The 14,913-nt window shown below is 46.0% G+C and overlaps 1 protein-coding gene across 1 annotated transcript; it reads right to left on the bottom strand.

Moving 5' to 3' along the window:
- Positions 1-1,903: 1,903 nt before the first annotated feature.
- On the bottom strand, positions 1,904-5,924 carry LOC125756960 (uncharacterized). Its single transcript, XM_049412045.1, has 4 exons — positions 5,785-5,924; positions 4,573-4,671; positions 2,165-2,336; positions 1,904-2,090 (listed from the first exon to the last, which is right to left on the bottom strand). Exons 1-4 carry the CDS (start codon positions 5,825-5,827, stop codon positions 1,904-1,906), a joined length of 501 nt encoding a protein of 166 aa, XP_049268002.1. The 5' UTR covers positions 5,828-5,924.
- Positions 5,925-14,913: the final 8,989 nt, after the last annotated feature.

The following is a 14,913-nucleotide window of genomic DNA, read 5'->3' as shown; positions in this document are numbered from 1 at the left end:
ACCGTTAAATGGAACCCTTGAATGAAACTTTTTGTATTGCTGGCACCCTCTGCACGTAAATGTAGAAATGTTCTTGCACAGCACTAGTCTGTCAAAAGCAGTCTGAACTGTCAACCACCAGTAGTCTTATGCAAATATAAGCCATTATGCTTGCACGATAGCAAAATCCGAACATGCCTTACACGCAAGTGTTCCCATCAGCAGTGAACCTGTCTGTAGCCAGGCAGCTCTTACTTCAAAGTCACATGGAGTGGCTGTGGCCACACAACAATGCGGCACAGCAGCGGATTTGTGTCTTACGACTGAATGCAAAGCCCTGTCCACTTCTGCTGCAAAGCTTTGCGATCTCGTCAACAAACACAGGCACATTCCGGCCAATGTGAATTGGCTAACGCGGCGTTTCTTCCGCATGGTCAATTGTCTTGCCTGTCCTTCCTTTGACGCAACACACTTTGACAGCACAAGATAATGCTCTCAGTGAAGATGGAGAGAAACATTTTGCAAGGAAAAAAATCATAGCCTACACCCACCTACACACACAATGTTTACCCACTGCCTTGCTAAGCCGAACTGTGCACAACCGTAACCCCTTTGATGTTTGGACGGAACATCCCGTCTTCCTCTACACATTACACCCTCACCTGCGATAGACAAGAGCTTCATCTGGCTACTCTTTGCGGAACATTTGTGCACAGTACGCGTGCTTTGTGCCACACCCAGCCCTGACCTCTTGAGAACATTGAGCACCTCCTTCGTCGTCCTGCCACTTCAATCGGGACTCCCAAATGTACACACTGATAACATTTGTGCACAGTACGCGTGCTTTGTGCCCCACTCAGCCCTGACCTCTTGAGAACATTGAGCACCTCCTTCGTGTTCTTGCCACTTCAATCAGGACTCCCAATTGCACACACTGGTAACATTTGTGTACAGTACGTGTGCTTTGTGCCACACCCAGCCCTGACCTCTCGAGAACAACGAGCACCTCCTTCGTGGTCCTGCCACTTCAATCAGGACTCCCAATTGCACACACTGGTAACATTTGTGTACAGTACGTGTGCTTTGTGCCACACCCAGCCCTGACCTCTCGAGAACATCGAGCACCCGATTCTCGAATCAAATCCTTGCCGAGTCTTTCAGGTAAAAGTACACGTGACTCAGCTTGTCCTCGGAGTTCCAGTTGTTCAATGTTGAGGCCCTTTCGAACGTCTCCAGCCAGGTTTTGGGGTCATCGCTTGGCGATCCATGGAAGGTTGGCGGCTCTCTGGGCGGCTGCATCATGACAGTTGCAGGGGACACTGCAGCTGTCATCGTGCCTGTTGTCTTCCTAGCCGTGGCTTTTCGCTTGTCCGGTAGAAGTCCAAATTGAGGGGGTAGTCCTTTCAGTGTGCGGCTTCCTCAAGTGTCCCTGATGGTGTCTTCTTCACGAATGAGGCTGGGTTGACGGCTTGACGGGGGCATCCAAAACATGAACGCACAGCAACTCCACCACATGTCACGGGGTTGCGATGTGGATGAAAGCAGCCGTCGGCTTGTTCAAGACTAGACGTTTTATTTTGGGGAACCTGTGCCCGGTAAACGAGAAGTCAAACTACAAGTGATACACGCTTGCACTGATAGCGGCGAACAGAGCGTCGGCTGTCGATAATCTGATATGTGGTAAGGCGCTTCGGTATTTATACATGCGGCATCAAACATTCGAACCTCATCGCTGGTGGCCGCGTGAGTTCCAGAATAGGCTCAACAGTTCGTGCTTGCACACTCAAGCTTATCAGAAGATTCCAAAATAATCTGGAAGGTTCCAAGAGATTAGGGCGCGGCTTGCGCAAGGCAGCGGCTACGTGTGCAATGGACTAGTTACGTAAAAATAACAAAAGAGCACGTGGCACTATTCATTTAAACACTAGCTCTTTAAACGCAGCATGCGCCTAGACACAAGTGTTCCCTTGGGCAAGCGTGCATACGCTGCAGTCATGGGCGGAGGTACAGGATCTGTCCTCAGCTTCCGTTTGAATAAAGGCTTGCCGTCACTGCCACAAGCTTGCTGACGTGTAGTGTTTGCATTGTGGTGCAGGACTGCAAGCATGGTTCTGCAGAGTGGAGCACAGTGATAAGAAAAATAGCACGAGCAGTCTTCAAAGCGTAAATGTAAACTGAGCTTCACCTAGCAGACATCAAGGCTGGTGAATATGCAACCGACTTCGGGGCGAAACGGATCATCAATGAATGGAAAGCCTCCAAACATGATGTCTGCACATCTGCGGACAGTTGCTCAATGTCTTTGAGCAGACGAGTATTCAAAACCGTTCCACAGAGTTTCTTGTACACTTCACTCCCTGTAAAAAGTAACAGGCATGATATAGAGAATCTTTGTGCAGCCACATATTGCTACTCAGCAAATGCTGTTTTACATAACAGAGAGCTGAGCTAGTTGGTAAGTCTTCATTCTAAAAAGACAGGGCGTGCAAACACGGACACAAGAAAGAAGTCAGGACACCACAAACGCCGACTAACAACTGAAGAGACGCACAACGGCTGAAAAGAAAGAAGGCACGAAAACTTATCTGCGCATGCCCATGCAACAGGCGAACATATCAATCCGGCACGCGTGGCGGTCTACGTGGAAGATAACTGTTAAGGCATTTGATTTCATCTTTATGCAAGTTAATCGACGGTTGGCTCACGCATGCGCTACCACTATTCTCGATATGCCATGCTTCAATCATCAGGCGCGTTTCTTCATTTCTATGCCGGTACATTACTGCGCATTCATCAAATTTTGGCGTGCACTTACAATCTAACTTGTGCACTAACTTTGGAATTGTCTTTTTTAGCCAAAACACATAAGAACGAGATTCCGTTTCGAGCAATCGTTTCAGAGCAAGGCACCTGGCAGGTCGCTGTATCTAGTTATTTGCAGAACTGCTTAACCTCTTTGAGTTTTTCAGACCCTTTTCGTATGCGTAATTCTCAGGCGCTAGTTCAGTTCCTCTCAGAGGAGAACCCCGGCTGTTGTAAGGCCTTTAGTATGGATATTGAAGACCTGTATTATTCTTTGCCGCATGAGGACTTGTTAAAATGTGTTAATGAATGTATTAACGAACAAGAGGACCAGACGGTTTTCACCGAAAAATGTGGTGTTTCTACAGGGGCATTTCTAGAAATCCTTTCCATGTATTTAAAGTCGACGCTGGTAGGTTGGAAGGAAGGCGTTTATGTGCAGAAATCAGGGATATGTATTGGTTCTAAAGTTGCTCCGGTTCTTAGTGATTTATACCTTAGCAAGATTGACAATCTTTTGGAAGGCGCCTTAGGTAATTCGGTTATTAAGGTTTTTCGTTATGTGGACGATTACTTGATTTTTTGTAGTGGTGAGGACTTTGAAAAGTTGGTAACTTCCGTGAGTGAAAAATTTGAATTAAATGGAGGAGGGCTGAGCTTTACTAAAGAGGTGCCTCAGAATAATGGAATACAATTTCTAGACATTTCCTTAACGTTCCAGAAGAACCACGTGTGTTGGCAGTATTCTCCTAGATCATCGAAACCGCTGTTAAATTTTTCGTCAAAGCACTCGAAAGTTGTAAAAAACGGCATCGCCATGTCTTGCCTTAAGTCAGCCCTCACCAAGTCGTGTGAGCACAAAATGAGTGATAGCTTTAACGCACAGGTTGCACGTCTTTTAGATGTAGGGTATCCTCGTGATGCAGTGGCCACGGTCGCTGAACGTTTAAAGAAGTCTATTGTGTTAAGTCCGAGCATGGTTGCAGAAAGCGATAAGAAGAAACGTGTGGTAGGTATACCGTACATTCATCGCGTATCTCACAGGCTAAAGAAAGTAGGAAGTAGATACGGCGTTAATGTTGTTTTCACGGCTGCCAATAAGCTAGGTAAGATTTGTGCCGCTGTGCAGAGGAAGAATGAGGGAGTAAAAGACAAGAAGCGGACCAATATTTGTTTCGTAAAACATACCAAAAAATTCACTGATTGCCGTACGAGTGTGGTATATAAGATCCCTTTCAGCTGCGGCCGCTTCTACGTAGGACAGACGGGCCGATGCATTAACCAGAGATTGTTAGAACATAAGAGGTCGCTAACAGGAGGCTCACCTTCTAATCTTTCTTTACATTGTCGAGATTGTAAGTGCACGCCAAAATTTGATGAATGCGCAGTAATGTACCGGCATAGAAATGAAGAAACGCGCCTGATGATTGAAGCATGGCATATCGAGAATAGTGGTAGCGCATGCGTGAGCCAACCGTCGATTAACTTGCATAAAGATGAAATCAAATGCCTTAACAGTTATCTTCCACGTAGACCGCCACGCGTGCCGGATTGATATGTTCGCCTGTTGCATGGGCATGCGCAGATAAGTTTTCGTGCCTTCTTTCTTTTCAGCCGTTGTGCGTCTCTTCAGTTGTTAGTCGGCGTTTGTGGTGTCCTGACTTCTTTCTTGTGTCCGTGTTTGCACGCCCTGTCTTTTTAGAATGATGCTGTTTTACATTCGTAAAATGTCAGCAATTTGTTGCAGAATCTGCTAAGAAAGTTTTTTGCATAAAAATAATTGATACGCACCAGCGTCAAGCCAGTCCTTGTGAGACAGCTCTTCGTGCAGGCACCGGTGATATGGCCCCTCATGACCAGTGTGCAGGTTCACAATGTGTCTTGTCAGGCCTGCATTATAATGTGACAGTCTAAGTGAATGGTATACAGGTCCCTTCTCATCAGAGTGACAGTTCATAGATCACTGCAGTCACTGATCGCACAACACGCAATTTTCTCACTGTGCATGGAAAGTTGCTGTGTTTGTGCGGTCACAGTACTGGATCATTTCGCATGAAATATCGCAGACTGCAAAAGTGACCATTGCCAACTCCTAATAAAAATTTAGCTAGTTGGCAGCTATGCAACTGGCATTACATCAAAATGTATTTTTAAGGAAAGCACTCTGTGAAGCTTCTTCAAAAAATTTAAAGTTTTCACGGTACTTTTTAATGAGTGGGATGTGAAACTAGCTCAAACAAAACATCTCATTTCACAACATCTCACTGGCGTATTTTTAATTGACATCATAAGTGCACATATTTAACCATTTTCTCAGTGCTTATTGGCTCGCTGAAAAAACGTTTTTTCAGAACTTGTTTTCCATAAACACAGTTAGTGTTCCATCCATGAAACTTTTACTCTCTGGTGTTTTGCTGTAGTTTATGCCACAAATAAAATTTCACCACTGTAAGCAATTTTCAAAAAGCTGTAAGCGAAGTGGTCATAAAGTGGCTTTTTTTATGGAGTTCAGGCCTAAATTACGCAGGAAGCCCTCCAGATAACAATAAATCTGAGATGGCTCACCATGCACACTTGCCTTTTAGTTTCTGTTTTTAAGATGTGCATTGAAGGAAATTATTTTCAAGGTGAGATAAATTTTAAGCTCTTCATCCAATGTCATTGTCGGTAATGTACTGCTGAACTGCTGAGAGCCACATGTGCTGCTGGATACTTTTCTAGCACACACACCTGCACTCTGCCTCTTTGTCAAACAAATGTGAGCAAGCCGCTTGGCAGCTACATAATTTCATTAAAGAGAGCATGTTTTTGTCAATATACTGCATCTCATTTTCAATGGGAGAGTCTGGCAGTGTTGGTGACTCACAGACAGAGCAAGCTAGGGGCACGATAAATATTGCCGAAAGCTCCCCTAGTTCACATTACATGTGACGAGTATGTACTGAATGAGTATTTACCAATTAACCCACTTATTTATCCTTTACAATGTGACGAGCCACTTACTCTTCCACATGCTGATCCGAAGAGCCACATCACCCTCGGACATTGCAACGCTGAAGTAGAGGTGGTTGTATATGGATTGAATCCAGCCATTCAATATGGTACAACCAGCCCTTTTTGCAATTCCTTCAAATTTTTTCCGCAGATCTGAAATACACAATAGTGCATAAACTGGATAATTTGGCATGACGATAGTTTGGTACGTTTAAGGCACCCTGTAACACTTCTTGAACATTAAAAATGCTGCCAATAAGAAGTCAAGGCTCATGTGAACTTGTGAGCCAAATATTATTTTAGTGCCTGCAGTAGGAAATTGGCAGTTTCGTTTCACAGATTGCCGGAAATCCCTCGCTCTCTTCTTGTCAAAGTGTGTAATCAAAAGGAAGGATATGGCCAATGGCTGATTTCTTGATCACAAAACATCCGCAGTAATTCTTCTACTGTCTCTTTTGAGTTCGACTGTCTCTTTTTGAGTTTAATAAACAGATAATAAATATCTTTCTGTCTTCAAAAACACCAGAAAGGTTATCTCAGCACTTTCTTTCGTACTGAGCATGCTATTACAGTACTATCGATGGACATTCTAATTTCCGAAACCGCTGGCACATTTGTCAGTGCACATGAGCTAGATGCCTTGGCAGACATGGTTTAGTGTACAGCTGATTGAAACCTTCTGACATGCACTATCTGTATTTGGCTACTATCCATCAGCCCAGTTGACACAGCACATAGCCAGTGCACACCAGGTTCCCATGGGGCTCAGCCTTTCTTTGACTCAACAGTTGTGTTTGTTGTGCTGCATCTACTGACAGCCTCAAACGGCCTGTCTGATTGGTCACCAGAGTGTGACCAGTCTTTCATGACGCTACGGTGCTTATTAACGTCGCCTCCGATACTTCGTCAATTTGACCTTAACACGCCTTCGAAGATCCGTACCGACGCCAGCGGTGTCGGTCTTGGTGCAGTACTGGCTCAACGAAAACCAGGATATGTAGAATACGTCGTTGCTTACGCGAGCCGAACCCTCAAGAAAGCCGAGTGTAATTATTCCGTCACAGAGAAAGAGTGCTTCGCCATTATCTGGGCTTTGACCAAGTTCTGCCTGTACCTTTACAGCCGCCCTTTCGAAGTAGTGACGGACCACCATGCTCTATGTTGGCTGTCATCGCTGAAAGATCCGTCGGGACGCCTAGGTCGTTGGGCGCTTCGCCTACAGGAATACGACATTCGTGTTGTGTACCGATGCGGCCGCAAGCACTTGGACGCTGATGCGCTATCCTGCTCGCCGCTATCGGCTGACACAGCTTCGTCGTCAGCTTCTTCAGCTGTCTTGACGCCAATTGACTTCGCAGACATGTCGTCGGAGCAACGCAAGGATGCGTGGATTTCCCATCTCCTCGACTTTCTAAATGACCCAATAGCTCATCCGGCCTCAAGAACTATCTGTCGTCAAGCGACACATTTCACTATTTAAGACGACTTCCTCTAACGGCGGAATTACGCGTCTAACGGTCGGAGGTGGCTGCTAGTGATACCACGCCACATGCACGCGGAAATTTGTACTGGTTTTCACAACGACCCGCAAAGTGCTCATGCCGGAGCTCTCAAGACCTACAACCGCCTGCATCAGCGATACTACTGGCGCGGCATGTATACATTTGTGTGCAAGTACGTACGTGCTTGTACTGCTTGTCAGCGCCGTAAAGCTCCACCTGAACGCCCAGCCGGTACACTTCAGCCTCTGCCTTGTCCGGCGCGCCCATTTGATCGCGTCGGTATCGACTTATACGGGCCGCTTCCCTCCACTTCTTCTGGAAATAGGTGCAGAATTGTCGGCGTAGACCACCTCACATGTTACGCGGAAACTGCAGCCCTGCCCACAGCAACCGCAAGAGAAGTTGCGTTTTTCATCTTACGCAACTTTCTCCTTCGCCATGGTGCTCCCTGTGAACTTTTGAGCGACAGAGGGCGTGTTTTTCTGTCTGAAGCTATTCAAGCCTTGCTCGCTCAGTGCAGCATCGTTCATCGCATGACGACCGCATATCAACCACAAACGAATGGCCTTACTGAACGATTTAATCGCACTCTCGGCGATATGCTGACAATGTACACTGCATCAGATTGACCAATTGGGACACTGTCCTTCCGTTTGTCACGTACGCGTACAACACCGCTACGCATGCGACCACAGGTTTTTCGCCTTTCTTTCTGTTGTACGGACGCGATCCATCATGCACGCTTGACACAATGCTTCCCTACACGCCTGACTGATCTGAACACACTGCTATTTCTGATGTTGCCAAGTACGCCGAAGATTGCCGACAATTGGCCCGTTCGCTGACAACCGAGGACCAAGGCCGTCAGAAGCTAAGGCATGACACCGACCGACCTCTCCCTACTTTTACGACAGGTGCCCTGGTTTGGCTTTGGATCCCACCGAACACTCCTGGCCTTTCGTCGAAATTACTGGCCCGATATCACGGGCCCTACCACATTCTCACTCGTACGTCCCCAGTCAATTATGAGGTTGAGCCTTTCACACCGTCCCAAGACTTACGTCGTCGTGGTAGGGAAATCGTCCGCGTAAGTCGCCTCAAGCCCTATTATGACCCCGCCATACTGACAACACCTTAGGTCGCCAGGATGGCTACGCTATTCACCGGGGGCAAATGTAGTGAACAATACAGACAACGACGAAGCAGCCAAGAAAGCAAGCCACAGCATTAGTATTAGCCACGTGACCCGAGCTTGCGCTTGCTTGGATTTTGGCCCCTTGACGTCCCTCGTCGTTCCCTCACGTTTGTACGTGAATAAACCATGTGACATCATATTTTTATATGTAGGTTATGAATTGGTGGAAGCTCCAGGTCACAATTTACAGTGCAATAAGTGTTCGGCCTACTAAGCTTTCACAACATGCCAGCTGTCCAGGTCATGCTTGAGGCCTGGCTCTTCCTCCCTGACGTGTTTCCGAATGCCAGGGTGTCTGTCGGTGGTCACTGACGAGACCTCCAAGCCTTTTGACCGCACTTCGCGAAGGCATTGCACAAAGCCCACTTTCTCCATTTGTGGGCTTTTCTTCACCTGTGGATCCTTAAACAACAAAGAAGGGCAGTAAAGCTACAGGCAAAAAAAAATTAAACTAGGCTTGTGCAACGCAGCACAGATTCAACTCCATTATCAGCGAAGCTTCTCAGCTGAGCAATAGCAACACACAACGCACATTTCAGGTGTGCAATTAAATCGCACACCTGAAACCTTGCACACATAAGGCTTCTCCTTTTGAAAGTTTGTATGTACATAATGCTTCATAGAACATTTTAAAGAATTTTAACATCTGCAGTGAATAATTGACACACAATGTATTAGCCAGGGTTTCGGTCATAGTTCTCAAAAGTACCTGAATGCTCATAAAGTTCATTGTTTCGCACATTTGATCTAAATGCACACTTCATGAGTTATGTACTTTTTCAGGAAACCATGAGATCTAGCAAATTACTTTTTCTAGTGCTTTTATACTCACATTTACAGTTTCTAGTTAAAAAAGAATGCTTATAGCATTGAAAACGCACTTTGCAAAATTAAAAAAGAAAGCTGTCTCACCTGGCCGACCTGCACTTGAGTGAAGTTGAGCACTTTTTTGGTTTCCGCATCCATCAATGTGTAGGTTAGGTACTTGGCCGAGTGACCGGGCGAATCACACCGGCCATCGCCAAGCAACCGTAGCTCACGGCCCTTGCAGGATTCCACAAGAGAGGCTTGTTGTGTAGTCCACACCTGCACATGAAACACTACATGGTTCGAGCTCTGTAGAAGCCTATGTTGCATTACCTTTGTTATGGCCGGCACAAGGCAATCCTTTTGGTAAATGTTGTAGGCTGATGTAGTGAACACTTCAATGTTCACTGAAGCCCGCAGCCGCAAAACTTTGATGGCACTGGCACCACTGAATAAAATGGCCCCAGCCAGTAGCAAATTACCCGCTGCCATGCCATTTGTAGTGGGTTGGCTGCTCCAAGCTTTCTCATGGCCTAGAGCGCATGTGGCCTTCACTGTCAGAGAGCTTCCTTTAGTGCGTTTTCTTATTGTGCAGGTGTCCCCGCACTGACCACAAACACTGAGAAGCTCGCACAGGCAACTCTCAAACACGATGTATTTCTTTTCTTTTTGCAGCGCAGTTTCCTCCCTGCAAAAAACAATATTGCGTTCCTATAGTTCACAGTAGTACTATAACAAATGTGCCGAACATACATGCTGTCATCTGACACTGGATGGTAGCTGGTGTCCTTGGCATCATCAAAAGGTGTCGTACGGCCACTGCCAGGGGTAGCAGGATCAGATGCTATGGAATGATCAGCGCAAACCCTTTTTGAAGGCGTTGATGCGGATGGAGGTGCGAACAGTAGCCCAGGACGACTAGTGTTGCCCGTGCCACTACACAGTGAGCAATTGGCGCAGAAAACATTGCTGTCTGTCTGAGTGCTACTGCTCCTCGTGTTGGTCTGGCACTGCGTACCTAAGGCAGAAGACCGATACTCATGTCATAGTATTTTACACATATGTAAAAGATTTTTACAAGGAATCCAAACACACAGATAATGTGAAAGAAATGCAAAAACATCGAGATAAACAAAGGAAATGTAAGTCATAAAGTATGCATACTAAGGACAAATGTCACCTCTTAGTTCATTTTATAATAGCTGTACTGTTGGCCCTACTTACTTCCAAATTTTGCTTCAAAACATCAAGTGCACACCCGGCCCTCTTTTGACACATGCTTAGTTGAGGCAGCTGGTGCAAGCCCATAAAGAAAAATCCGAAAGAAATGCAGCCAGGGTAAGGGAAGGCAATGTGCATTACAAAGCACAAAGCCATGAGAGTCTCTGCTCAGACAAGCCATACCGTGAAGAAGAAAAATGTGCACCATCTCATCATGCATTGCATCAAAGTGCAACTGCTCGGCAATGTTGTATGCAACCTCGCTGAGCACAGTCATGCTGCAGCTGGCACGAGTTGTCCAGTGACAGCTTAGGATAATGCAATAAGGTTTCACTGGTGAGAGGAAGTGCTGTCCAGGGTCAGGTTTATTATCTCAAACTTTCACGTCACTGCCTTCTCAGTGCGCAGTTGTTTCTCAGGTATAACAGTTATGCTTCAAGCAGAATTAGTGTTAGAGCTACCAGGAAAATTGAAGATTAAAGATTAAAAAAAACACCTTATATGGAGGTAACTGTACAACAACAAAAACAAATCAATGAAAAGCACTGAAGACATGGTCAAGAAGTTCTGATAACAAACTTTGTTTTGGTCAGGAAAAATGGCAGGCTCCAGGAGTGCCAAATGCCACTGCGGCACAAAGAAGCTTAGTTACGGCATGAAATATGAGACAAATGGTACCTGCTGAACGGTGCCTTGGAGCAGGCTTATGAATAGAACATGAGCCTTCTTTTTGACGCATAGTTGTGGTCATCATGTTCCATCTAAAAAAGAGGTGCAAGAACAGTATGCTGAGTGTGCTGCTAATCAATACTTTGAATTACAGCACGAAACTAAAGGGATGAAAAGAAAGGCACGATGAACAAGTGCTGTACTATCAACACAGAATGTCTAATTAAAGCACAAATTCGATACAATGTACTAGTGATAACATAAATGATATTGGAAACCTTTAAAAGAAGCAGTAAGGTATTTCCAGCATATTATACATGACAGATGGCCATGGGACACACACACCTCCTGCTACCTGAATATTGTGAGCCTGCACTATCAGGTGCCCCCTATTCCTGTACACTAAAATTACCAAGGACTGGCACCCGATGAGGGCGATTGTTCCTCACCCCCTTCGCTCTGCTGCCTTCAAGGTACTTATAGCTGCTTGCTGTGTTAACTACCATAGCAAGGAATGTTTTTAATTTAGTGGTCACATTCTTGTTAGTGAAATGGATGCTTGGCAGGTGGGTGAGTCGTGTGTCGTTTCACTGTAGACAGAAATTTTGGCAGGAAAAAGCTCCTGGCATGTTGGTTAGGCCTTCTTGTTCGTCTTGTGTATTGCTGTTCTGTAGTTTCACGTAAAATATAATAAATCATATTTTAAGACTGGCATTACTGAATGGTATTGCCTGCCGGCATTGCCTAGCCCAATTAGTCAAATGCCTGCATAAACATACTGTAGCAATTTGTCTCCTAATAGCTCAACATACCTGCTCAGGATCATGAAGCATACTGCAACAAGTGTCAACATCCATATTTGCACCAACATCAATGGATTCACAGCCAGGTTGTGCCATGCTGTCATTCAGAACCTGCAGAACACAAATGTGGTGTACACACTACCAGGGACACACTGGCATGCTTCCATGAGCAAATGCACATATATCAGCACAGTGGCTACAGTACATACCTCATTGTAAGCCCCAACTTCACAGCTCTGGATGGAAGGTGCTGCCTCATATCACTGCCTTGGGGCTGCGTGGTTGCAACGCGAACCCTCTTAAAAAGAGACAAATTAACTCAGTCACAATTAAATAAGTAACACTGAAACGCTGTTAACACACGACTTGCCTGGCAATGTATTAATGGAACACGAAACAAAAAAATAAAGAGAGGGAGAGAGAAGCGTCTTACACAACTAATAATCGTAACTCCAAATCGAAGCAAATAAATAATTTCGAATGTCCCTCTTATAAGCTGCTTCTCAAGGCTGCTCGGAACAGCGTCACGGCGTCAGCACAACGTCGCGGCCACTGCGGCGAACACGGTGCGCTTTCGATTGCGATCGAGCCAGATCGGGGTAATTGATTATTTGCAAAAGCTGGAGGTGGGGTCCGATCACAGCCGAGCCTGTCGACCCGGATCGGTCTCGATCGCGATCTAACACGATCGGTACTGTACCACCTCGGACGAGATAGGGTGCTGCTACACGGACACTAACGATCACGATTTTGGTCTATCTGGATCCATTTGATCACCCATCGCGACCGTAAGTTGATTGTCTGTACTGTCGTGCCAAGTAAGCTAAACTAAGTCGAGTCACATGGCTTTACGAATGCCGCGCGATTCGTGATCGCTATCGGAATTGCCCGTGTGACATCAGTGTCTCAATATGAAAATTACAACAATGCTCCTTACCGTGCCCAGACCCATAGACGGAACAGCAGTGCTCTTCAGACGGCGTCGAAGTCGCGGCTTCTTTGCATATAATAACTGCAGAAAATCGCAAACTCGAAAATGGTCGGAGCAGACGCGTCCATTTCGCGGTAGGGTGAAACCAACAGCACTGTCCCACTGTCTTCTCCAGAAAGGGTTCTGAGGCGCTACGTGAAACGAAACACCGACATCGGGCATGCCTCGTCGGCAGCCCTTGACGGCGCACTTCGTGCCAGGCATTGTGGTGTGGGTCGACTTGAACACAGCAACGCTACTGGCGCTAGTGGCACAGGTCGTCTAAGAAACTACAACACTACAACGCATCAGCGCACGAAACCAATGGATTGTCCTATAAACTGCATGCACGTTCGGCACGGTTGCGTGAGCACGCTGAAGTTGCTGAACGCGGTGACGAGCATGGGAGCATTACCCCAAGCGAAGGCAGCGCCGCTTTGTTGCATACAACTAACGCAGGCCTATATGTACATGTTTATGGAGTAATATCTTTTAATATAAAGGAATGAACAATATTTCAGTACTAACAGAAAAGTCATCGAACGCGTACACCAATCAACGGTCACGTGACCTGCCTTCATCGAACCGTTTATGATTTTGGCGCCTCTGGTCATTTTTCGCGACTTTCAATGAAGAAATAAAAATATAAATCCACCTCTCACGAGATAAACAGGGTTGGTTTGAGTCAATGCGACGGACAATCTTTCCATCGCTGCAGTCATCTCATTTCATGTTCTGGGAATGCCCACAGCAATAGAGTGCGTATGCTGTTGCAGGCAAACGATGTAACGAAACTCCTGTACTGATGTAGCGATGATAAATGCATGCCTTCACAGCGCAGCACGCGCGAGACATCCTATCGACAGTGCAGCGTAACGGTACAACCAGCACGGGGTGTTGAAGCAGACGAACTCGAGAGCGGCGGCGTCGGCAGCGCCGCCAGGCGTCTTTTCGGACGCGTGAGATAAAAAAAAACAGCAAAAATTACTTTTTGACGCAATCGAAAGCTGTTTCAAGAGCGGAAAATACACTCTCAAGTTCTACATGTTTGTTTTTAAGCAACATAAGTCGACCTGCGTGGATAGTCTGTCACACCTATAGATTGCGGGAATTGCGACCACATCGCCGTTGGGTGACGCTAGCGGTCATTCTTTCACGGTTTTCAACATCAGATTAAAATTATAATTCTTTTTTTTATGGGACGAAAGCGCGCTCGTTGCCGCCGATGTGACGAACGATCTTCTCGTTTTCACCACAATCAAAAAAATTTTTCCGAGCGGTAGACAGTCCCTTTAAGTCCTGTAACCTTGGAATCTGCGAACAACAAGTTCAACTCGCTCTAAATAAGGTATCGAAATGGGCAGAACGAAATGGTTAAGATAAACCCCACAAAGAGCACATGCGTGCTCTTCTCAAGGAAGAGGGGCCTGGTCGCGGAGCCAAATATAGAACTTAACAAAGAACGTCTTCTGGTACAAAGCGTCCAGAAGTTTTTAGGCGTAATTTTAGATTCAAAGCTCAGTTTTATTCCCCACTTGAAATATGTAGAACAAAAGTGCTTGAAAGCGATGAATCTATTGAAAGTGCTCTCTAGGACGACATGGGGTTGTGACAGGAACTGTCTAATGACCCTTTACAAAAGCCTCGTTCGTTCACGATTAGATTACGGCTCTGAGGTCTATCAGTCCGCCAGACCCAGTGCACTTAAAATGTTGGATCCTGTTCACCATTTGGGTACCCGCCTGGCTACTGGCGCCTTCAGAACAAGCCCTGTACAAAGCTTATATGCCGAATCCAACGAATGGTCGCTACACCTTCAAAGAACGTTCACAAGCTTCAAATACTTTCTCAAAGTCCAATCTAACCACCAACACCCCTGTCACGCAATCCTAAATGACCACCCTAGCGCAACGCTCTTCCACAATAGACCATCCGTGACAGAACCTTTTTCAATACGTGTGAGGAAACTTA

This window comes from Rhipicephalus sanguineus, chromosome 1, assembly GCF_013339695.2.
Source record: "Rhipicephalus sanguineus isolate Rsan-2018 chromosome 1, BIME_Rsan_1.4, whole genome shotgun sequence".
NCBI classification, from domain to species: Eukaryota; Metazoa; Arthropoda; class Arachnida; order Ixodida; family Ixodidae; genus Rhipicephalus; species Rhipicephalus sanguineus.
This window is presented reverse-complemented; position numbering and strand designations above follow the sequence as displayed.

Excerpts from the sequence above, each read along its gene's own strand:
- LOC125756960 (XM_049412045.1), bottom strand. The coding sequence starts at position 5,827 with ATGTCCGAGGGTGATGTGGCTCTTCGGATCAGCATGTGGAAGA. Across the intron at positions 2,337-4,572 it reads CAAGGACTGGCTTGACGCTG|GGAGTGAAGTGTACAAGAAA; the intron begins GTGCGTATCAAT and ends TACTTTTTACAG. Across the intron at positions 2,091-2,164 it reads CCAGCCTTGATGTCTGCTAG|AACCATGCTTGCAGTCCTGC; the intron begins GTGAAGCTCAGT and ends TCCACTCTGCAG.